Source organism: Gallus gallus, chromosome 1 (genome assembly GCF_016699485.2).
Source record: "Gallus gallus isolate bGalGal1 chromosome 1, bGalGal1.mat.broiler.GRCg7b, whole genome shotgun sequence".
NCBI lineage: Eukaryota > Metazoa > Chordata > Aves > Galliformes > Phasianidae > Gallus > Gallus gallus.
In genome coordinates, this window is record NC_052532.1 from 51,668,702 (window position 1) to 51,693,828 (window position 25,127).

The 25,127-nt window shown below is 43.4% G+C and overlaps 2 protein-coding genes across 8 annotated transcripts in view; both read left to right on the forward strand.

Moving 5' to 3' along the window:
* Positions 1–740: 740 nt before the first annotated feature.
* IFT27 (intraflagellar transport 27) lies at positions 741–24,512 on the forward strand. Of its 7 annotated transcripts, XR_005858066.2 has the most exons (10): positions 755–856; positions 3,928–4,007; positions 5,067–5,126; positions 5,773–5,871; positions 6,838–6,955; positions 7,258–7,367; positions 7,569–7,784; positions 16,290–16,460; positions 17,351–19,806; positions 20,237–24,512. XR_005858066.2 is itself a non-coding variant. In NM_001277380.2 (7 exons), the coding sequence occupies exons 1-7, from the start codon at positions 823–825 to the stop codon at positions 7,665–7,667; spliced, it is 600 nt and encodes a 199-aa protein (NP_001264309.1). In that variant the 5' UTR covers positions 741–822; the 3' UTR covers positions 7,668–7,817. The 7 variants fall into 7 exon arrangements, 2 of the variants coding, with proteins under 2 accessions (NP_001264309.1, NP_001264310.1); XR_005858065.2 differs by having other exon boundaries at positions 7,569–7,809; positions 17,351–24,512; XR_005858064.2 differs by having other exon boundaries at positions 17,351–24,512.
* Positions 16,322–25,127, forward strand: part of CACNG2 (calcium voltage-gated channel auxiliary subunit gamma 2) — a 56,271-nt gene continuing 47,465 nt past the window's right edge. The window contains exon 1 of the mRNA XM_040656354.1: positions 16,322–16,460. The gene's annotated coding sequence lies outside the window, so the exon portion shown is untranslated. The remainder of the gene's footprint in view (positions 16,461–25,127) is intronic.

The following is a 25,127-nucleotide window of genomic DNA, read 5'->3' on the forward strand; positions in this document are numbered from 1 at the left end:
CACTTGTTCTTGTTGAACTTCATCAGGTTCCTCCCTCCTTGCCCCACATCTCAGGTCTCGCTGGATGGGACCACAGCCTTGTGGTGTGTAAACGAAGACACAACAAACCCAACCATGGCCTCATCCCCCCAACCGTCCATTAACGACCATGAGTGACACAAAACCCGTCCGTCATGCGCATGCGCAGAGCTGCCCGAGCCCCTTGGCCGCCAGTCATGCGCATGCGCGGGAAAAGATCCCGCCATACTTGGAAGTAAGGGCGCTTCTGCCCGGGAGATCCCATTGCTCGGAAAGGAGATAGGTCCAAGACAGAGGCTTTTCTGCCTCACTCTCACTTGTCTTTTTGCTTCTTAGTGCTTCCAAACTCCTATTCTATAGTCCTTTGCCCACAACTTTATTATTCTCTGCTCTTTTTCAAGTGAGTTCATTTTGGCTACGTGGTACTGTCCCCTGTGCTCTACCCAATAACAAGTCGATTATATAAATACGTAGGTAGTTGCTGGGCGGACAACACCCCGCCTTAGCCATCCATACCACAGCGGCACCGCCCTCTGAGCGCTCTGCCCCGCCTCAGCCACGAGAAGGGCGGGGACCAGGATTTGAGTGACAGGACGCTCGGAGGGCGGGCAAAGACACGGCAACCAATAGTAACTCCGGCTAGCCTTGACGAGCAGAGCTCACAGCCAACCGGATTTAGCGTTCCGGAGGAAGGCGGGGCGCCCCGTTGCTAGGGCCGCGCTGTTGCTAGGGCCGCGGCAGAGCGCGGTGGTGGTCGCCGCTGCCTTCCCGGCCCGCTGTCTCCGCCTTCCCCGAGCCAAGGCGATGGTGAAGCTCTCCGCCAAGTGCCTGCTGGCAGGTGAGTCTGGCCTCCTCCGCCTCGCGGGGACAGCCGGGCCCCCTCAGCGAGGCGGGAGTTCTGGGAGGGCGGTGGTGGCGGGCCCCGCGGCCTGGCGGATCGGCAGAGGTGACAGAAGAGGGTTGGGCAGCGCCCCCGGGGATGGGGCGGTGGTTACCGCCTCCCCTGTTCGCGTGGGAGGGCGTGAAGTGCGGTGCGATCGGCTGAGGAAAGGCAGGGTTTGAATCAAGTGGGTGTGGGAGGATGGAGGGTGAGGGAGAGGACAAAGAGTGCCTGCTTCACGGAGGCTTCTTTTTCCCGAAGTGAACTGGAGCTTAACCTGGGGGGGGGGGGGGGGGGGGGGAAGTGAGGTGAAGACACCGCTTTATTCAGTCAGGATGGATTACGGAGGTGCTGAGAGTAAATTCAGCCGAGTGTCAATGCTGCAGGAAGGAAAGGCTCCTCATTGAGCTCATGGTATCAGCCAGGAGTGCAAAACCAGAAAACCTTGGTGTGCAGAGAACTCTCCAGTTAACTCTTTGCTCCAAATTTGTTTTCTGCCATCCAAAATTAAATCTTTGTGGATTTTTTTTTTCCTTGTTGTTTTTGCTTTTTCCTTGGAAGCAGGTAACTGTTGGCTTGCACAGAGCCAAGTGCAAGCTTTGGCAAATGCAAAAGAGTGCTTCTCCCTGCTGTCCCTGTTGACAGTTACCATGGGCAGCATGAGTACCTTACCCATCTTCAAGATTTGAAACTTACACATCACTTCCCACTTAGAAGTTTCCAGGTCCCATTATAGGTTTTCTTTAATGTTACCAAAGGCTGATTCCATGACACTCCTGAACTCACACGGGTTCTCTTTGTATGACTCACTTATGTTCTTAATCCCAACTGGGTTTGAAGCTGCCTTTTCAATTCTGTTCACAATGCAAACAACAGAAAGGCTCTGTTCCGTGTCATAGAAACAGATCCATTTGTAGTGCTCCTAAGTACTAGGATAGTATCTGTCTCTTGTTGAAAATAATGAATTAATGCAGCAGTCCAGGCAAAATAACTTCTTTCTTTCAGGAGAGAATGTAATAGATGTAAGAGACGAGAAACCACAACAACCTAGAGAGAACAAGAGAATGCAATTACATTGGTAGAAGCAAAAATATCTGAGGTAGATCAAGAAACTCTTGTGTACCTAAGGAAATGATTATGAAGAACAGAATGGCTAACTGTACTGGGAGCTACACTGAAGGTCAAGGAGAACAACAGAGGGGAAAGGACTTTTGTTAGCAGAAGAGATGCTATTAACTTGACAATAAAAAGCGATTCCCGTGTTATCTCAAGGGTAATTTACAGACACAGATGAAGATACTGTTTGAGCTTACTTTGGGAACACCGTGAAAGGATTTTCTTTGTAAAACGGATACTTATCCATAGTAGGCATTTTGGAGACATGCAACAGTTTCTGGCAGAATAACAGAAACGGATGGAATAAATTCTGTGGGATGCAGTATTTGCAGATGAGACCAAGCTAAATGGAAAGTGCAAGGAAATTTATTTTGAGAAAGGAGTGTAATGATGTAATGGGCTAAGAGAATGGCAAAGAAGAAAAGAGGAAAAAAAAAGCTGCGGCTGTCAAATAAAAGAAAAGCAACACATTAGGTAAGAACTTGCACTCAATGATGAAAATAAAAGAAGCTTGCACAGTTTGTAGCAGTGTGTGCTTCTCTATCTCATTTTACAAAGACAGACCTAATTATCTATTGAAATACAGAATAGCTTCCACTCAGAACAGAGTGTTGTCTTCAGCACAAGCTTGAACTGATCAGGGAACAAACAAGCTGATTTACCAGATTTTCCTGTCTAAATATTATGAACCCAACTCAGCTCAAAGTAAGCAAGCATGCTAAAAACGTTTAAACAAGAACTGCTTTGGTTGATACATCTAGGAGCAATTGTTAGTATCCAAAATACTCTTCTCTGAAATATCACGTGAAGGAGATATTTTCCCAATCTCCTTCAAAACACCATCTATAAAGTTCTAATAGGGCCAAAATGTACCCCTTTCTGAGTTTGTTTATTACCAATATAACACAGAAGGTTTGTGTTCCCAGCTTGACTGTCATGAGTGTTCCTTTCAGGGTAAAGCTACAACACTGAGATAATTCCTGGTTTTTGTCCCTTTGAACTATCCAGGCTGCTGAAAGGATATGTGAAGTTAAGCTCCCTGAGAACATTAAGTTAACTCTGTTTTGCAGGGACTGTGATCTGTTTCGTGGAACGATTTGGGCTTACATGAATTCTGCAGTTCTCTGCTGTCACTTTAGGTCTTGCAGAATATTGTAACAGTGGGCCAAAGAAGGGCAGAAATTTGCCCAAAGTGTTATGCAAGGGACAGCAGTAAACCTTTCTTCTAGAGGTGCAAAAATGAAAGCCCTTTAGTTTTCTTTCCATACAGGAATGAATCAGCAGGCTTCCTCTCCAGCCAAGTGACATTTGCTTCTGTTATGCCCAGGATGCAACTAATGAGCCACCAGCAGCATTGAGTCAGCAAGAGCTGCTCACTTAGCAGGGTCAGCAAGAAGAGTTCATCGAGGAATGTTACCAGATTAAGCAGCTTTGTAGTATATGGAAGACCTGTCTCTCCGCTAAACTCAGTATAGCACTAACAAGGATTTGAATTTGTGAAAATGTGTATTTTAAAGAGAGAAAACAGCCAGTGCAGCTCAGTCTCCCTTATTATGTTGCCATAATCTTTGTGACACCATGCCTGGAAAATGTGAGTTCTTAGGTAAAGGCTATAGGGTAGATTCCTAAACACAAATTATAAAACAAACAGCAATTCAGCCCCGATCTGGGAGCTCTTTACTATCGTTCCTTGAACAAAAACTTGATTTCAGCATCAATATGCATAATAACAATATTTATTTCATCACGTAGGTAGTACGTTTCAGATTATTTTGTGACAGTTACCTTGCCTGCATTCAGAGTTGTAGTATTCAATGTCTTGTGGCATAAGATAGGAACGGAACTGAGGGAAAATAAGATACTCTAAGATGAAATATATATATATATATATATATTTATCTTTGGTTTTGCAGGTGATCCAGCTGTGGGGAAGAGTGCTTTAGCCCAGATGTTCCGCAGTGATGGGGCTAATTTTCAGAAGAACTATACATTGGTAAGTGCAAGTTACACAACAAGCTCAATCTGCTATCCAGCAAATTTTCTAAGTTACATGAGAGAAATAAGAAGCCCTAGAACAAAATACAGAGTATGGTTTGTTGAGGCATTCAGGGTAGGTCTTACATAGTTTTCTTTGTCTTGCACCTTAGAGTCTGAAGAGAAATGATTTAACATTCTGTAAGTTATGTGGGTGCTGGTTTTGAAACAATGGTGAGTAAATTAGTTTATAATTTTCCTCCTGAGCCAATATTTTCCTGAGCTTTTGTGGTGTGAGAGGGTTCCCCCCCTTAGGAAATACTCTATGAAAAAGCATCGCTGAAGGAGAAAGCTCTTAATTCCAACTATTCAGTGTGCATGTGGACATTGTGCTTATCACTATGCAAACATGAAGATGTTCTGCATAACCCCAAGATAATTATAATCTGCAGGAACTGTTCCCAGATGAAGAGGATACAGTTTGCAGTCTTTCAGTGAGATAATCAATGGTGATGACTAATCAGAAGCAGGATAAAAATAAAAGTAAATATAAGTAAAGTAAAAAAAGGAAAACATGAGTGCGGGGGGAAAAAAAAACAACCCTATATTATGTTTATTCATTGAAATAAAGATGGAAACCAGAAGTTAAGGATAGAAATAGAACAAACAAACAAGCTACAAAGCAGAATGAGATAAAAGGTGGAAGAGGCACAAATAACCTCAGTCCCATATGTTAGCTGATCACATGGCTGGTGCAAAATGTTCCGAGGCTGCTTTAGAGCAGCAGTGTGACAGTGAATATAGCCCCACAGATTTCAACTGATATGCTAGTATACAAACAAAGCTCTGAACACTGGTACTCTGTCTTTTTCCCATTTGAGCAGATCTACACAGCTGTGACATGTAAGGAGGACTATCTTCCCAAAGCTATGAGGAGCACTGCTGAGTTCCCAGCAGTCTGTTTGATGGGATTGTAATGATTTGCAAAAATTGCCTCAATCTGATGCATAGTTGGTATGTAGTTGGGCAGGCTCTTAAAAACTCTTCTGATCCCTGTTTTCCTGATTCTTCTTGACAGACAACGGGCATTGAACTGTTGGTGAAGGCTATATCAGTTCCAGAGACAAGTGATAGTGTGGTGAGTTTTTCTGTGACATAAATTGGGTCAGAAAGAGACATCTGGAGCTCGAGCCTCCCTTTCCATCTCATTTCATTAGAAGATTGCACTGTATGTTCGTAAGGCCATTAAGTTGCAGTACGGAAGTGAGACTGGTCTTGTGCAATTTCTTATGCTCCAGGGTTAGCTTCATCTTAAAATACATTTTACATAGTTGTGTTCAAAAGGATATCTTAAACCAAAGCTGTCGCAAGCACTTCTTGCTTTCTATTCTATTTTTTTTTAAGGCCAATCAGGTTTAGTTCATGTTTCTTAGAACTACGGAAGATGAAATTGTTCCTTTTCCTTAAATAGCCTACACTTCCACTACTACAATGTGGACATGTGTGTCATTTTATACAAATAGTGAAAATTAGCTTTTTACTGTCCCACTCTTCCCAATGTTCTGTTTCCAGTAGAGGTAGAAACAAGGCCTAGGGCCTTGGAGGTAATCCTTTTATCATTTATACATGAAAAAAATAGCCACTTCTTTTATCATACTGTCTGAAGTTGGGGTATGCACAGTGCCAGGAGCACGTCTCTGAGGGACATGAGACTGCTGTACTGAACAAAATGCAGGGATGACAAGTTGCAGTATTTACTTTCAAAACCTTCCTCTACATTGCAGTGTTCCTGGCAAGAGCCTTCTTTCTGCTTCTGCTTTCAGGAATTCTTCATTTTTGACTCTGCAGGCAAAGATCTATTTTCTGAGATGCTGGAGAAACTGGTAAGTGTTATGTAACAGTCCTCTTCTTCCAAAGGAGTGCTTTTGCTTTGAAGATCTGAACTCCTCAGTCTGACAGATATAGCAAACTTTGTCTTTAGTGTAAATGGGAGCATTTACCTCAGTTGCCAATGCTTCCTGTTCTACCTCTCTGAAACTTGTAAAAGTGCTAGAGTAAATACTTTTAAAAGGAAGGAAGGCAGATAATCCTTCAGTTCTCTTACAAAAGAAGTAGAGGTTTTTAACTGAGAATAACTGTGTGCTGTTGGTTAAAGTATTTCTTTTTCTCAGAAATACATCTGTTCTGCTGCTACTTCAGCAGTGATATTTTTTGTGTGTGTTGTAACGATGTTTTGATACAACAGGACACATTTTTGTCCTTGAGCACAGTACTGCCTTTGATTGTTGTGTGGCTTTTTTTTTTCCTTCAATCATTCCTGTCTTTTCTGGTACAGTTCCCCATTGTTCTATCTCTCTTGAAAGGTAGAATCAGTTAATTGATGTGAAGTTTCCTGAGACAGCTAAGTCAACCTAATACTGCTCTACAAGAGGCAGTTATACTGTTGCCCTTGCACCAGGTCTGATTTGCAAGGGACCCCTTTGGAAGCTGACTCAGCTTCTCAAACTGGCAGAAAACCTTTCTAATTTTTTCTCTAGGATTAATTTTGTGCTGATTGAGCATGAGGAATCAGCTTCCCTGGGAATAAGATGAGTGCCAGAGCTCGTACAAGTAAAGGAGCAGGACCATAAATACAGAAATGAGGAAGTAAAGCAACACTGTATCACTCAGTGCCAGCTATCCATTTAATCAACTCAACAGAGATGTGTAACGTCAACTCAGGCATAGGTTTCCTGTGTATTAGGCTTTTTATTTTTATCTTAGCATCTGTGTTTGCCGTGCAGATGCGGACTGGCTGTTGACCACATTGGTTTCATTACAGCTGACAATGTTCCTTTCTTGCTGTGCAGTGGGAGCAACCAAATGTCCTGTGCCTTGTGTATGATGTCACTAATGAGCAATCTTTCAACAACTGTGCCAAGTGGCTGGAAAAGCTGAGGGCACAAGCAGTTGGAATGCACATCCCAGGTAAGAAATGGATGATATTCTTGCTATCTGCACCCCTCTTATGTGGCAGCAGTTGCTTCTGTTGAGCTGTAGTATAGAGCATTTATTTTAAGGCAGCTGCAGGCATGGCTTCCTCTAACTCACGGTGTAGAGAAAGACATGAATGTTTTAGATCATTCCTTAGTGGAACCTTTTCTAGATAGTCGTGTTTTGTTATGCCACAGCCCAACTTTTTCAGGTTCCTCTGCAATGTCCCAACATTTACAGCTAATAAATCATCATTTCTGAGTTGCATTTCCTTTGTTTCTTTTTCTTTTCTGCAGGTGTCTTAGTGGGGAATAAAACAGATCTGGTTGGTCGTCGAGTTGTGGAACAGAAACAAGCACAGGAATGGGCTGACAAACATGGCCTGGAATACTGTGAGATGTCAGTAGTGAGTATCTGCTCTTTTCACCATCTATAGAAGTGGGAATTTGTAAAGTTATCTTTCAGCTGAGGATAAATAATTGGGGGCTCATCTCCACTTATTTGTCCTCTAACTCACCCTCAGTTTTAGTCTGTCTTTTGTGAAGCTGTCTGAGCAGAAATAGTAAAACGCTTATTTCATTTGTCATTTACAATTTTCTTTTTACAGAAGGAGATGAAAAATTTTGAGGCCCCTTTCAACATCCTGGCAAAGTCATTCTACCAACTGTACAAAGAAAAAGTGGAAACTTTTCACTCACTAGCTTGAGGGCCGTGACTGGAATGACTTAACTTCAGAGCTTCTTCTAGTGCCCAGAATCCTATGGACTGGAATACAGAGAGAGGAAAAAAGATGAGCTTTTTGCTTCTGCACAGTCATCTTCTGGTAATTCAAAATAAACTAGAAATAAGTGAGTGGAAAGACATTATTTTGGAATTGCTCCCTTAGCATCCTCTTCATGTCCTTCACCTTGGTTCTCTGCTCACTGGAAGTCTGTTAGGTTGGAGGAGGCAGGGAGTAAAAGTGGGAGGGCAGAATGGAAATTCCAGCTTTTTACCTTGATAATAGTGCCTTGTCTCATGTCTGAACAAACTTCCTACTGCTACAAGCAAGGATGTAGAGATTTGGAGGAGGACAGAGGAAGCTGACAGGATGTTTTTCAGCTTAAGCAGCCCAGCACTGATACATGCATTGCAGGCAGGACTGATTCAGCCCTACTACTTGCGAAACATTTTCAGTAGAAAGTCTGTGGCCTAAAATGGACATGTAGCATCTCAGATGTGTGGGGATTTAATTGGATTTAGGTGTGTTTCTGGGAGCACCAAGAGTTTGAGGCCTATTTTAACAGTGTTATTCGTGTCAGTTCTAGGATTGGTATAGTGATGACTAACACCTCTTTATAATGCCTAGAATTTGGTTTTCTTCAGCGAGGCTCTTCCGCTGCCGATCTGTCTTGCATCTGAGCCACTGTCACTTGGTAACGCAGTGCCCTCTGCTGGCCCCAGGTCACAAAATTTCTGAAGCAACTACCTCTGTTGAAGCAAGGACTTCATAGAGTCTTAACCAATTTGGCTTATCTGTAAAATGAAGTCGTGGTGAGAATACCTCTTTTATTCCAGGGGCAAGTCTAAAACTGAAATTGCCATTCCTTCTTCACGCCTTTGTTATTTTATTTGTTTTTGTGTCATTTTGTATCTTGTCAGCTGAACTTAGCAACATCAAGTTCTCATTAGGTTTAGTTCTCAATCCCTTACTAAAATCAGTCATCTTTGTTGTTAAACTTCCCCCGCTTATCCTTGAATTTCAAAGTACAAGCTATGATTCTGATTTCAGTAGTGGAAACAGGACTTAGGAAATGAAATACAAACTGGCTAAGTTAGTTTGATTCAGCCACGTATAGCTGGAAGTTTTGTATCAGAAAGGGTAAAAGCCAGAACAGAACACTCTGTGTGAGATGTTAACATTGCATATGTAAGAATTGCTACTATTTGCTAATGCAGTATGTGAAAACATCCAGTTATGTACTGCTTTGCAGCTGGACCTAACACTGAAGAATTCAAAACTGTAACATTTCTCCTCTTCCAGAACTATTTTAGCCTCTCTTGGGTAAGGAAGGCTAATTTCTGAGGAGAATAAACAGTAAGGAGTTTTTCAGGCAAGCTTTTCAGGAATCTGTGTTTCAATACTTTTATACGTATATTTTATAACCACTTTTATGCCCAGTGCTAGGAATATGACTGCAGATGTTGTAGCAGAGTTTATGAAGCACTTCAAGAATCTGGAATAGCAGCTGGGCTCATTTCACCAGCAACACTATGTTGATGCTGGGAATTAGCTAGGGAGCATGAATACAAGCTAAAGAGGTTAAGCAGGCACTGAGCCTGCTGGAAAAGAAAATAAATAAGTTTGTTGTTGTTTTGTTTTGTTTTTCACAAATCCACTTGGGAAAAAAAAATGACAGAAATAGCTGGAAAGCTCTTATTTCAAGAAAAGGAGGACTCCTCCATGGGCTTAGGGTCACTAGACACAACTCACCTTTTTTGGCTTATCTTACATGGGTTGCCTTGTTAATCCTGGGAGTGTCTGTTGATTTACATAGGCTGATTGGAAGTTTGCCTACAGATGCTAGTACCTCTGACTATTAGGAATAAAAGTTATATTGGATGTTGAGCTGATCTAAAGAAGGTAGCTCATTTCTTCTGCTTCTATTGATGTGATTGCAACACAGGACTTTTTTTTTTTCATCTTGAAAATAGCATGCCAAGTGTGTCTGCCACCTGTGATGTGGTACTTGGGGGTGAGGGGGTGAATGCTTTAGGAATGGGTGATGAAAGGATCTGTATGATCCTGCATGATCTTTAACGGGTGAGTTCAATCTCTCTGCACTAAAAAGACCTCCCATAACTTCAAATAAACAGCCTAAATGCACCAGTAAGATTGGTGAACATTGTTTTATTAAATGAACACAAAAGCTGGAGGATCTCATTAAGGGAGTGCTGGTGGTGATTTGTGATTTATTGGGAAGCTGCTTTTGATAGCTTAGTGAAGAAAAATGCATCCTATGCAGGGAAAGATATATTGCCTGAGAGAAGAAATGTATGATCTAATTAGCTAGCAGTAGGGATTCACCCACTGCCCCTTTCCTTCTTTCTGCAGGACAGCACTAGAATTAGAAAAGAGGTTGTGTCTAAAGCACATAACCCACCTTGCTCTTTACAGAACTGTTTAGAGCACAAAAGTAGTCATAATTTAACATCCTTCAAAACAGTATGTTTGGCCATTACCATCTCCATCATTCTGAATGCATTTTAAAAGCATAATATATTGTTCTTTTTAGCTAATAGGCTATGTAATAACAGCGTGATGCAGGTGATGCTATTTTTCTAGTTTATTTGTGACCTTAGTTATAAAGACTAATAGTGAAGGGTGAGTGGAGACCATGGAAGTCAGATACAAACAGGCTGTGGAAAAGTTTTGTTTATGAAGTGAGGATGTTTGTTTGCTGCTTATAGCCTTTGCATCTCCCTGAATTACAAGTGGGAGAAAGGCAGAAAGCATGTCTGCTGGCCATTGTTGTCTTCTTACAGCTCCTCTACTTTGTCCAGCTATGCGGTGCTCTTGGTATTACAAGGATAGATAATAGCAGGACAAGGGGAAATGGTTTTAAGTTAAAGGAGGGAAGATTTAAGTTGGATATCGTGGGGAAGTTTTGTACCAAGAGAGCAGTGAGGTGCTGGCACGGGCTGCCCAGAGAGGTTGTGGATGCTCCATCCCTGGAGGTGTTCAATACCAGGTTGGATGGCGCCCTGGGCAGCCTGATCTAGTATTTGATATGGAGGTTGGCGGCCCTGCATGCGGCAGGAGGGCTAGGGCTTGATGATCCTTGAGGTCCCTTCCGACCCAAGCCATTCTATGATTCTGTGTGTTCAGTATGCATGCTTACAACCCAGAAGAATCCTAATTCAGCCAGAAGTGAAATTTCAGAAGATGAGAGGGGAAACAAACAGGCCTTTAACCATCTTTAAGAAGTATGTAGTCCTTTTTCTTGCTTGTTTTTTGTTTTTTTAATTAGGGGGAAAAAGTGTCTTTTCTCCTCAGAGTTCCTCCTTACCTTTCCTTTGGTCCTCATTTCTCATGTTTTTGCACCATAGAAACCTTGTTACACTTGTGCCTTGTTCTATGTGGTATGACACATCACCATTTTTTTTAGATTTTTTGTTTTATAATTTCTTCATTGACTATTCCCAAGACTGTAAGACATTTTGTCTTAGAAAAATTAACAGATGAACAAAAGTGAAATTTTAGTCAAGCTGTCTCAGAAGGATGAACCTCATAAGCTGACCGACATTCTGAAATTTTACTGGAAATTCATTTTTGTGAAGTTGTCTAATTGAGGCTACTTTCATAGTTTTGTATTGTCTTGCCAGACATGTTCTACCATGGAGTGAAATGCAGGATGTAAAATTCCAGAAAGATTAATCTTTATTGTGGGATTTAATAAGAATTTCAAAGTTGATTATACTGTGATAAGATCTGTTCATTCTTAACAATGGAGTGGTCACTGCTGTTCATAATAAAGCAACGCATGTACTGAAATGGGGCTGTCAGAACAATTTCTTCTAGAGATCTGTTCATTTTACAGACTTAAAACTTAAGAAAGGACATCTTTTAGAAAACTGATCTGATAAAGGACACTATTTGGGTCCAGAGTTATTTCTGATATAACTTCAGTGACTTAAAGGGCTGGATTTAGTCTCTTATGCCAATTGACTCCCTTGGGTAAGCTTCATTTCTTTACCTTCTATACATCTTGGACCGATCTGACCTGATAGCAAAAGACACATGATGTTGTTGAAAATGAAATACTGCCTTGGGGCAGAAGGATAAACTGTGGCCTCCTGAGGTCTTCCCAGCAATAGTTTCTATAATTCTATTAGATTAAGTGAGGAAAGAAGTAGTGTGGAAAGCATAAAACAGGCTAAGTCATAAACTAGCAATTAAAGTAGGAGCTGGGCCGGGCTACAGCAGAAAACGTACAATCTATCCCAATTAAGAGCTGTATCTCAAGAGAAACCAGGAGCCTGACGCAGGTGCTGACAGCAGGGAAAACACTGCATTTCTGTTCTGTAGGCAGCAAATGCTTTCTACTCGTGCTTACACAGATCCATGGGGGTCCATACCCTGCTCAGGACTGTGCTCTGCTTTTAATAATTACTGTATCTACGATATTCAGCTGACAGCTGCTTGCACTTGTTTTCTCATCTGCCTATATAAAGCCAGCGGTGTGATGGCAGATCTCTATTAGTAGAAGGAAAATGTGTCTGCTCTTGACACCATCCATTATGGGACCCCTCTCTCTCCCTGTGTTCACAGTCTTTCTTTTTCCATTTCATCTCAACTTCTTCATGGAGAATAGCCACCACTGCTTGTTTTTAGCAAGTAATTTTTTGATCTTGTAGATGATACTCTGTGGTCCTGGGGCTAAGAGGCTTCTAGGACCTTCTGCAACAGAGGTGGATTGCAAGCAGGAAATATTCAAGGGCCATGTTGGCCCCCTCAGCGTTTCTCTTAGCTTGAGGGCACATCATCTCTCTGCTTCTCGCATCCTATTTTCTCCTCCTGCTGTCATCTTGCCTTGAGAACAATATCTTCTGTGCCAGTTGCCCTTGGCTCTGTTGACCCGGAACAACAAGGCTTGGGAGAGGGAGAAAGAAGAGAGCATCTCAATCTTGAGTCCTTTCAGGTGTTGTGAAATCTTAGGTGCTATAACTCCTTGTTGAAATCACCTGAGAGGTGGGGATGTTGCTCAGTCTAGAGTGTAATTTTCTAGCAGAAGACCCCCAGCTGAGTCCCAGCAGCCTCATCTTGTCTCTTCAGAGCTTGCTGCAGTATAACTTTCATAGACACTGGCTGTTCTCATTCTGACTTGGAGTTGTGATTCTTTGTTTGTTTGTTTATTGTTCTGTTTTGTTTTTACTCCTTGGGGGTCCTTCTCTCATTCTTCTGTCACAGCTTCACGTATTTCTTCCCCTAGAGCTGTTTGTCAAGAAAAGTCTGGAATTGCTCTCTTTCCTGGTCTCTGAGATCAAATCCAAATTTGGCAATGTTTAAAAGGGAAATGTGACAGACCCTACATGTCAAGCTGGGGTCAGGGATGGGGTCAGTTTGATGAGTTTCCCTCCAGCCAGATATGCATCAGTTGGAGAGATGTGGTGCCTGGTATCTTTCTGTACAAGTACTGGAAAAATGTACAGTGTGAAGACTTTTAGTCAGGGAGTGTGAGCAGAGTAGATATATAGGCAAAACTGGTGAGCTGCTGTGCCTCAAACAGTGGAAATGAAGGAGCGGTAGGGGAACAGGAACATGCAGGAATGGCTGGGGTCTGTATTCCTTCATGAAGAGCCCAAGGGATTTGCAGAGGGAGAGTGGGAAATACAGATGGAAAGACCTAAGGCTTTTCCCGGCTTGTAGAGAAATGTATAGAAGTTAAGGGAGAGGAAACATAATTTATGCTTGAGCTGTTGAGAGAAAATGAGGATACAGGATAGTGCTAGATGACACTGCAGGTTGGAGAACAGTTGGTAAGAATAAATAACTGAACAGAAATTTGCAGGACTGAGATCTCCTGGTCAAGGTTGGTTTGGGGAATTCGGAGCCATGATGAGTAAGGTCAATGGCAGCCATGAGTTTAGGTTCAAGATAAAGAGTTTGCAATAGACAAAGGCAGGTTGAATTAAAGTCTGTGTGACAGAGTTGATGCTGAAGTTTGATGCAGCAGTAGTGAGAACCCATAATAGTAAGCCTAGGAGTAGGGGAGAGATAAACATAGCAAGCTGTGATGCTCTGAGGAGCATATTCGAGGGAGACTGGAAAAAATAAAGCAGGTAGACTATAGACACTATTGGACTGAAAGGGTGGGAGAATGTGAAGAGAGACTGGAAATTCAGATTGAGTGCAATTCTTCGATAGGATTTCTGAGTGGAAGGAGATAAGCACCTACAATTATTGCCTACAAATGTTTGTATTATTTAAAAAGGGGAAAAAAAAATGTTAGATTCTTTTACCAGAAGCTAGGGTGGCTTAAACCTTTTTTTACTAGGGGGAGAGGGTGGAAGACTAACACATAAGTTTACACATAATTGTGCTGCACCATATACTATATCCGTCCATTCAGAGAATAGAAAGAGAACCTCCATCTCATTTGACCAAGCAAAAGTGACCACTACAACTTCAGGATTGACATTTCACAACAAAAACTGTTCATGACCAGCTACGACCTCCTGAAAATATCAGTATTAACCTCAAAAAATACAAAATGCAATGTGTACGTGGTCGATGTAAAGCAGATAGAAATCACCCTGTTTGTGAATTTGTTACTAACTATAATAAAAATGCCTTTAGCTGCGTATGAGTGGAATTTCTTTTCTCTCCTGATTTCCCTTTACTTTTGCTAATCAATTTTGATTCTTGTGAAGCATCTCTTAGTATCACAGTTGTGTGTGGCCAATGTGTGCTATTTCTAGGTATTTGATTTTGTGATGCTGAATGGCTTCAGTGTGGGGGTTGAAACTGGAAATGTTGGAATTCGTGTTGCAGTTGAAGCATCAGGCATAAAGTGCAGAACTGTGTGTCTAGGAAAGACCACTTATGAGGTTAAGATAATGCTTTTCAGTGCTATTGTCAGCAGAGAGGTATCAGGCTGCAAAGAACGGGAAAATATTAGGTAGGTTAGAAATGCTGGTAGTTTATAAACAGGAAACAATTGCCATGTCTTGGAACTGAATTAAATATGATGCTGCAAGTCTCTGGATGCAGATATCAGGGGAGATAGCAGAAAAGGTAAGGGAGCTTTCTTGGACAGTGCCATGAAACTGGGGAGGGGCAGGAGGAGATTTCTGGTATGGATACAGAGTAATGCAGCTTTTTCTGCCCTCTCTAGTTTCTGCACCCACTCAGGCCTGGGGGTATTTCCTTTAAGTGGACTGAGTCATTGCTGTTGATGGCCCTTCTAGCTAAGACTGCCGGTAGGGTGGCATCCCTCTTCACCTAGACAGAAGTGATCACTGGATGCCACTTGGTCCACAACCATTTGATTCCTCTGTACTGTCCACGCCTCTAGCCTATGAACAGTCCCTGCAAATGGAGATCTGATTGCTGCTGCTCGTAGCCATACATCCCCACAACTCTGATACACTTCCCATGCTAATGCCCTTCCTCCCCTCATTACCTTCAGACTCCTTAAATCCTCACATATACTCACCTTTGTGGGGTTATCCACTGATGTCAGGAAAAAACACTGGTCTTCCTATCCACCACTACCTTCTCTTGCCCCTCTCTTCTTCGTCTGGTGCTAGGGTAGAGCTTGTTCATCCAGCTAGTTCTGGCACAAAACTGAACTGATATGGGAGTGAGAGAGCTGTGCCCATGTTGGATATGTGTTTTTTGGAGGGTGAGGGGCATCTGAAGCAGGCACCCTTTCCTCCTTTTATTAGACTGCTCTCATTTATCACACCATCTGTTTTCCCAGTGCCAGAGATGATGCTGGGGATATGTGACTTGGGGCACTCAGGCAGAAACTGGCCTGCACAAGGCCGGCCATGTGTTTGCCTCCTAGCAATGCAGCGGTCAGCAGCAAATTCTTTGCCACCGCCTCCTCTCAGTATGGGAGAGAGCAAGCGTGGGCCTGGGTGTGTAGGAGACACAAAGAGATAAAATATGTGAAGGAGCAGGGGAAGGCACGGGAGGGACGTGGACTTCATCAGCTAGAGAAAACTGTGGGAAGGAGGGACAGGCAGACAGAGGGACTGAGTAGGGGAGAAGGCAAGAGGATTGGATTGTCAGGAGGGAAAGACAGAAGAATTGGGGTAGAGGGAGACAAAGAAATGGACTGGCTGGGGCACAGTAAGAGCAAGGCTGAGAAGGAAGGGCAGGCAGGCAGAGTTGTCTGATATGTAGTGCGGTGAGAGACGTGTTAGCTAGGTACTATGTTAATAGGTAACTGGATAACTACAGAGATGGAGATGAAGCGATTGCTTGTGTGTGTGTCTGTGTTTGTATATGCCTGTGTAAGGGGGAGCTGACTGAATGACAGGGAGGGAGAACAGCCATAAGGAGAGAGGAAAGATAAAGCAGAGCTATAAGAGAGCAAAAGAGGAAAGCTAGAGATAAAATGTGGGAAGAAGAGAGATGTGGGAAGGCAAGAGTGCAAACAAGAATGGAGATTTGGTGGGGAGAGAGGAGGGAAGCTCTTATGAGAAGAAGGGAGGCTGACAGTGCTAGTACTCATGTATTTGGGGCTGAGGTTCTCTTACTGGGGCCTGAAAGAGGATAGAGGGCAGAAATATGAGCACGACTCAATAAGACTAAAAAGAAGCATTTTCTTGTACACAGGGCTCACTGCCAATGCACAAAGACCCAGTGGACCTGGGAATGTAAATGCCACTGTTCTAGTGCAGGGTGTTTCCTGCTTGCTGAACTACAATGTACCTGAGCATCTGCAACCTGTGGACTGCCTATTTCCAGTGTACCTGCTTGACTGCTAGGAGCTGTTTATGATGGCAGGTCAGACATTTATTTATAATTTTATTCTCCTTCCTCTTGCCCTTTTTCCTCACAGCATATTCTCAATGGAAAAAGAGACATGAAAAAAAGAACAGTGCCCAGATTTACAGGCACCTTCCTAGTTCTTCTGCCTCATGTCATAGATACCACTTTGCTTTGCTGCCTGACTCAGCCAACACTCCTCTCTTTGACCATTTCTTTTCTGTCCTTCACTGTGTCTTTTTTCATCTCCTTATTTATGTCTTCCTTCAACTTTCTGCCATTTTAATTTTATACTCTTCCTTCTAACTTCACCTTTTCTATTATGTTCTAGGCTTCTAGGTTATGTACCTGCCCTTGTTGTTTCAGCTTATTCCTTCTAGTTGCCGTGTTTCTTTTCTTTGCTCCCTTTATTCTCTCCGATTCCTCCATCTCCTTCTGTCTGTGCCTGTCTGCTTGCTTTCTCTCACTCTCTGTCTGTCTCTTTAGAATTGGGTTGTGAATTCTGTTGGCATCAGAGTGGGACATACTGTAAAACTGAGGTTCCCAGAGGGCCAGGTTGTGATCATTTTATTTTTACAATGTCCTTGGATGTATAAAGGTGTTTGTTTGAGGGGGAGGAGCAGTGAATGTGCTCCATGTGGGAGAATACAGGGGAGTGCAGGCCAGAACGAATGAAGCTTGAAAGTAATATAGGTCAGTTGCAGAGAAAGTCCCAGTGGTCTGTGAAACAGAGAACTGGTTTGACACTTCACACTGGCTACTGGAAAGATGGCAACTGAACAGTTTTATCCAAATGACGCAAGCAACCTGGGAAAGTGTCCTGTGAAAGAGTGCAGGAGTGGTGAGCATGGGAGGAGAGCCAAGCCCTGCACAGGCTCTGCTTATCTACAGCCACCTCCTTAATGCAGGGAATAACAAGCCTGAAATTCCATGTTCCTGCCTCTGAGCTTTCTTCTCCTATGTGCATCCCTCTGACCCCTGCATGGAATGGGGAAGATGGTAGAGAAATGCCTGACCGTGCCCTCTTCCAGACCTGCTCACCAGGTCAGAGCTGGCAACAACAGAGCAAAGAAATCAGTGGAGAACCAAGGAGGACTGTACCCGCAAGCCCTTGGAGACATTTGGCCAGCCTCTGCTGAGGATGGTGCTGCAGAGGAGCCTCATACCACCAGCAGAGAGATGTCACCAAGGCTCTGAGACTGGTTTGGTCAAGCTGGAAGAACCAAGTGCTCTCCCTGGCACTGCTGGGAGTTGATTTGCTCTGCATAAGAGTCCTCACCTGCCATGATTTTCCACAGACTGTAAACTCTGCTCTCAGACCTTTTCCAGAAAATATCACAAGTGGCTACTAGCTGCAGTGAATGATTGAAAGTGGCAAATCCTGATGAGTAACTTCTGATTTCATTTCTATTAAAAAAATTTTGTTGATATAAGAGTCGTCTGTTAAGATGACATTTAGATATCAAAACAGACATTCAGATTTTCAGAGTCATTTGGAGCTTCTTCATGTCTGTAAAATCAATGTGAGATGCTGACTGCTCAGCATAACTGGAAATCAAGACAGTTCTTCAATGTCTAAACATGGGGTTAGAAGCTTAAATACACGTGTTTTGCTTTCTTTTTAAAATAGGCCCCCATTCCCAAGAAAGGGAATGTCACCTCTACAGCTTCTGTTCATGTACACTTTTCTGTGCATCGCTATAATGCTGTGGTCTAGCATCTGACTGTCTTAACTCAATGTGTTTAACCTAATTCCCCTATAGGAATTCACTCTCAGGACCCTAAACAATTATGAAAGTAATACAAAACCAAATCCTAGGAATTCATTTGATGGCTCTGTGGCCAAAATACACCGTCTGGCTTTCACTGAAACAGTGTCTGAAGTACATGTACATTTCATGAGATGTCTCCCTGATGATAAGATGCTACAAAAAGAAATCCTTCTCATTTTAAAATTAGTTGCCTGTTATCACTGATGTCAGTGGGACTCGGTGATTATGAATTTTCTAAGATTCTCTACTTGCTGGGCTGTCAATTAGGTGCTGGGATACATGTTTCTCTTGATTTGTCCCTCTGAAAAGTCAGATGGATGATATGATCTATCCCAGAGGCTAACCATTTTTCTTAATTTGCTTAGGATGTTCTTTCAAGAGACTTCTTTAATTCTGGTGGGGGTTTTTTTGTTTGTTTGTTCGTTTGTTTTCACTGAGCATCAGAGAAATTAAAAGTTCCTTATTTCTTCTGTGATACCCTAAGCTATGTGACAGAAGAAGAGCTAAGGATGCCCTGAAGAAGACAATTGGTTATATAGTTTCTTTGCAGAAGGATTACCTGTATCATTATCTCCAGACCTAGAAGAGCAAGTTTGTCCCATACAGAAAGTCTCAGCAATGCCTTGGTGGCTGTTGAGGACCAGAGGAAAAGCTGGTGTTCAGACTGGACCGTGGCTTTAAATTATAATACTGAATAGATGAGACTGCACAGGATCCTCTTTGTCCTCATCTGCGCCCTTTACACTGGAGGAAAGTCTGATGTCGGAGAACACTGATCAAGGTCAACATGAAGCATCCTCACTGTAGGCCTCACCTTTCCTCCAGCATTTATCACTGTGCTGATATTTCCAGGAAGCTTCCAAAAACCTTCAATTCAGAAAGAAAAGAAGCCCAACAACTTCTCTTTCTCACCTTATTCTTTACAGTTCTCTGATTACTCCTATGTTTACATGAAAACAGGGTTTTTTCTTCTTTAAGAGTCAAACTGCAGCTGCTGCATATTTCTTCCCTGAAATTTTATATACCTATTTGTCAGGAAATCATGGCTTTTTTAACCCATAGATACTTAGCAATAGAGACCATCCCTGATCATGAGAGGTAGATCTGGTGTGAGTTCTGGCTATAGTTAATTGATGGATGGGCAACGGATTTATTATGAACAAGACCAAGTTATTTGTGCCCGTATTTCATGTAGTTCCAGTGAGACGCATTGCTCTGTGGTCTATTCTGAAGACCTTTTCCCTTGTGTCTTGACTTTAAGCAGATTCTGATCACAAAGCCTGTGCTATATTCTTTTTACTAACTTTTTGTGAGGAATGTGTGACTCAGCTTGGGTTTTTTCCTCCTCTTATTTGTATCCTTTAGCTCTGCTTTTTAGGCATTTGTTTATTCAGTTATCAAGGCTCTGTACCTCTTTACCCTGTTTCCTGGAATGTGCCTCCATGACTGGATTTATATGGATGTCTGTGAGAACAGTGTATGCCTGATTTTGCATATGGATGGAAAAGCAAAAACAAAACAAAACAAAAAAAGATTCAGATGAAGAATCTGAGGATTCAGCAACAGAATAGGAATGGCATACGAATAAGCAGGTATTAAACTGGATTTCTATGGGACTTAGTTTATCAAGGAGTAAGGATGTGTAGAGGAATGCATTTATTTACACACAGGATAGACCAGCGTGAAGGTAGAGTTGAATTATATATCAAGTGCATAGTAATGTACACTCTGGAGTGGAAAATTATGAGGGACATCATCTGAGTGAAGAGGGTAGTGTCTTTAGTTTAACACAGGCAAATACATGGAATAGACATTCTGATAAGGTGGGGAATTTTCCTGTAACTAATTGTCTGTTTTGGTCATATTCAGTAAGTTTGCATGTGTATGCATATAAATCCTCACTGAGGATACTCTACCAAATGCTGTAATTCCAGCTAGAGTGATTGGTTAGCAGCTGCCCTCTGTTACAGTTAATGGGTTGCAGGCATTGATTCTTTTTTTTTCTCTATTCCTATTGATTAGGAGGCTGCTGTCCACACAAACCTCAGCACAGCATGTAAAGGGGAAGAGAGGCAAAACAGTTCTCATCCCAGCAATTCATCATGGCAGAAATGTCATGCTGGGAGTCCCAATCTTCTCTCACTATCCCTTTCAAGTAGAGAAGGACACCTTTCCCTTTTTGAAGAATTCAGTTCATAAGGCATGAGATGACTTCTTTTTCTTCTTGCCGTTTGAGGTAGCAAACATTTCAGAGGTTGCCATTCAGTGGAAAAAAACACTGTGTGACACAAGGGAGTGTTGCACTGGAAGAACTGGTGCTTTAGCTTCAAGACTCAATGTGCAACAAATTTCTTGGATAACCATTGATACTCAATTCATTTATGACAATACTTGGATCTCACTAACATCAGTGCATAGACTTTGGCTTTGGTGGGGTTTGTGATTTCAGTGCCTCAGTGCCTCCACAAAGTGATTTAAGTGTTGCATTGTAAGAGTGTTTTATGGGTAAATGACTTTTTTTTTTCCAAAGTGTTTGTCTTAGACAAGGATATATGTCAGAAACGGAGGGAGTTACGTACTACAGCCTTATATTCTCACACTTGGTCCACTAGTTTCTAATGTAGCTTTTTTATGCACTCTTGGGATAGCCCCAGCATCACTTTTGCACAGAGACTTCCTCAGTTTATTTGTGAGACCTCTGTACCATGTCTCCGCTCTTTTTTTTTCCTTTCTGATCATAGTGTTATGCTAGAGATGAATTTCATATAGTATTCAAATATTTGATGTTTACACTGTCTTTTATGTTGATCCTCAAGTTAAAAGACCTGAAGTTAAGGAGAGAGGACCACTGAGGATTTGTACACTTGTATTTATCTCTCTATCATCTCCACACGTGATTCTCAGACAAAACACAAATTTTCTTCTTTCTTCAGTTTGCTAGTTGGTTAAACTGGTCTAAGAAAACCACCAGCATGCAGATATGATGTAAATAATGTTTCTTACGTATTTTGGGTTCCCCAGCTTTGGATGCCAGTGATGACTGCTCTGATCACCCTCTCTGCTTGTCTAAACACACGGATATATGGGGTTTTTTTCAACCTTCTCCAGTGAAACTTCTTAAATATTAATTCCTTTTCTGGATCATATCTCACTTCTATCTTTCTGCCCCATTGGTTTTCAGTTCTATAATCATCACTCTAACCCCAATTTATTTTTCCTAACATCTCCTCTGCTGGTGCAGTTGTCTATTAACACCTCTGCTCTGCCTGCAAATACAACTGCATCAACTCCATCTCTTTTACATCTCATTACAGCAGCTCCTTCTGAGATGGCCTGCCCAGTATGAAGATTCCTAGATACCAAATCACTGTCTGATTTTATCCTGAGCCAAAAATCTCCATTGCAGCACTCGATCCAGAGATACTTTATTCAGCTCCATTACCATCCCATAGTGTTGCTTCCGACTTCATGCCCTTCATCTCCCTTCCTGTATCTTTCTCATGCCCCTTTCTTTCCTACAGCACTGCCCCTTCTCTCCACAAATAGCAGCACTCTTGGTTTGCCATTGGAAGCAGACTTCCTGCGGCTCCTTGTCTCATCAGCTTCTCATTTCAAGTAATTTAAAATGTAATTTAAAATCTCTCTATTTCCTCCAGACTATTAATTTCTCTCTCCTTACTCTTCTATAGCTGTCATTCTGTGTTGCGCTATTCAGTAAGATGCGACTGTTGTAAAATTCTGCCACAGTGTTTTTAATCTGTATTCTTGTTTTGTATTATCATTTTTAACGATTCTTTGTAGGAAAGATGAAATCTCAGCACAGCATCTAGCCACAGCACAAGCAGTCACATAGGACATTCTGGCATTTGCATTGCCTTTGTTCCGTTCTTCTCCAGCGGCATTTAGAACTACTGTAGAGGGATTATTGTGAATGGTTTAAGAGGATATAAGTAGGGTAGCAGGAAGAGAATTATTTCTGAAAATTGGGAAGTGTGAGGCAGGAAGTCACCTTTAGTCCTGATCCTGAGACATAATGAACCATCACAGGACCCACTGCTCTTAGCCAGAGATTAAAGGACTCATTGTTCTGCAGGCCTGGCCTTCTTACACTGGCAGTTTCTTTGGAGAGAATGCATTCCTGTCCTGTTGCTGGAGTCATTTGAAATCAAACTTGTAAAATCTGCAGAAATACATAATAAAGGCAACAGTTACAGATTAGTTTGAGGGCCTCTGTTTTGGCCCATCTTCTGCTTCATCCTCTGAAATTGTCTGAATTAGTCTAATGTAAGGATAAGTAATCCAGCAGTTCCAGCAGTATTTTTCTAGTTACAGATGAAATCTGTGATTTTTGTCTGTGCTGGGATGCCTTGCGAGTCCCAGTCCACAACTTCCGCAGTGGCTGTTCGCTCACTCTACTTGTCTCGCTCTACTCAGTTACCAACAGAAGCTACCAAAAGACAGCTCCCATTTGCACAGCCCCACATGCCCTGATCTGAAGGGGCATTCCGATTTGTCACAGTAAAATAAGCATTTAACAGCATGGGTGCCCAAGGGAGCCCTCAGTGAAAATACACCTTCTCTCCCTGTCCTTTTTGGATGACCCTGCTGTTTGAGCACAAGTGAGGTTCCGTAAGGCCTGAGTCCTTTCTGCTTCCCCTCGCTCCAGCCAGGTTACTCTGTGACATTTCTGGGAGAGCTGTACTGCACTATTTTGAGAGCACTAAGTAACTGAAGAGCCCACTTTGCTTGGACAAATTTCCAGTGTGTCTTTCCCTTATGCTTCCTTCTTTCATCAGAAAGCATTCAGGAGCAGAGAAGTCCTAGAGTGATCTTGTGTAGCTTCCCTTGCTAAAAGCCTTGCAGAACCTCCTCCTCATCACAAGCCACTTCTGTAGAGCTGTAATCTCCCACCATCTTAGGGGGATTCTCTGTATCTCTCCACCCTTCATTTGAACCAAGGCCAACAGTTCAGAGGGCCTGCCCACAGCTACCCTGCTCACCACTATTCCACCAGGCTGAAATGCACAGCCCACAAGGGCCACCTCCTCCCTTGCCCATCCTCAGCTGTTTGGCAGCTCCATGAGTGCAGAGAAGAAGAAAAAAAAAAAAAAAAAGAAAAAAAACCCAGTTTTTCCAAGAGAGAAGAAGGCCAGGACCCCTCCCCCACCCTTCCCCCCCCAGATGAGGCTACAAACTGTGCTTGTCCCCCAGCAATGTATTAGTGGGCCCAACCTGCATTGTCACCTGCCTCATCCCCCATCCCTTCTGCCTCCCCAGGACCTGCTGGTAGCAATCTGCATATGGCTGATGCCACACACCATCCGTGCTTGCTGGTAAACACCCCACAATGTTCTCAGCTCCCTGCTGAACAGAGGAAATGCTCAGCTGCCTTTTGTGCCCCCTCCTCTCCTGCTGCTTGCCATAGAGCCCTTCATGTCCAACAGTCCTGGGGGAGATTGTCCTGAAATGGCAGTCCCAGGCTGCACCCAGAGAAGGACAATGAAGGAGAGAAATGGAGTTATGAAATTACAATGTGGCCAAAGCCCTCCGACTGGTTCAACTACCCGGCACCCCCTCCCCTCAGCCCCTTAATTCCCCTAGAAGAGCAGTGAACCTAATGCAGCCCTTCTGGTCTCTCATTCACCGAACAATGAATCTGATCAGAGTGAAACAAAATCGGAGGCATCATGAATTAGATGATTTCTTTTCTTTTTGATTGCTGCATTAATGAGCAGCTACACGTATAGAACGAGGAGGTGACTAATGTAATTAACCTGATGTAATGATACTGCTGAGGAAGGGAGAGACAGTTATGACATACGAAGATGTTAGCATTGCACAATTTTATATACGTTCTCAGTACTATCAGGTTGTGTCTGACACAAAAACTTAAGCACTGATAGATTTCAGTCTGCATCCATTCACCTCATGCATCTTTCTGTGGAAAAAGAGGATTGGAAGGTGGGATATTTTCTGGGGCTGGGGGAGAGAAATTCAGTTTGGTGGTCCCTTTCCTTAGCAAAATCACAGTAATAACAAGAAATCGACCTTTCTTGTGAAGAATCTTCCCAAAATGTCTGCTTCTTGAAGCAAGCTATGGGATTTCACAGAAAGCTATGAAGAGAAAGTCAAAACGCAGGGATTCACACAACATTGGTCAGGGGGAGACAGAGGGACGGAAAACGAGCAACACCAAAACATATGCAACTTGCAGCAAAGCTGAGAAGAGTGAGAAGCGAGCACTTAAAAATAATAACGGCAACAAAAATAAGAGAAATAAATGCTTATTTTTAAATTACCCTTCCATGTTGCATTTCACCTGTCTCCTGGGGAGAGAAACGGCTGCCTGAAGTTTTGTACAGGTCTAACTGCAGCGTGTGCGGGTTGTGCTTGCCGCTCTGGGCACGTATGGCGGGGATGCGAAGGCAGCTGAGCCAGGGGGCCGGGGGGGGTTGCGGGTGGGGGCGAAAGGCTGAAAGGCAGAAAGAGGGAGAGCCCCAGCTACGCCTTCCCCCAGGCTCCGGCAGCCGGGGGGAGCAACCCAGCCCGGGGCTGGCAGCGGCGGGGTAGGCACAGGGAGGGGGGAGGCTGCCCCCTCCGCCCCTCCCTGCCTGCCTGCCTGCCTGCCCGCGCAGAGCGAAGGAGGGCGGCTGCCGCCCGCGGATGCTGGGGCGCGGGCAGGGCGGGCGGCGCGGGCGGCGCGGGCAGGGGAGCTGTCCTTCAGCACCGCGGGCCGCGGAGCGCCGCTCCGGCACTGCCGCCCGGGGAGCTGTCCTTCAGCACCGGGGGGCCGGGAGCGCTCCTCCCGTGCCGCGGACCGGGGAGCTGTCCTTCAGCACCGCGGGCCGCCGCCGCCGCGGGGGAGCTGTCCAGCGCCTCGCCGCCGCCTTGATGCAGTAGCGCGGCCCGGGAG

Bases quoted from the DNA above. Each gene is read 5' to 3' on its own strand.
- IFT27 (NM_001277380.2), top strand. From the start codon at position 823: ATGGTGAAGCTCTCCGCCAAGTGCCTGCTGGCAG. The intron at 4,008-5,066 runs GTAAGTGCAAGT...TCTTCTTGACAG, and splicing joins TTCAGAAGAACTATACATTG to ACAACGGGCATTGAACTGTT. The intron at 7,368-7,568 runs GTGAGTATCTGC...TTCTTTTTACAG, and splicing joins AATACTGTGAGATGTCAGTA to AAGGAGATGAAAAATTTTGA.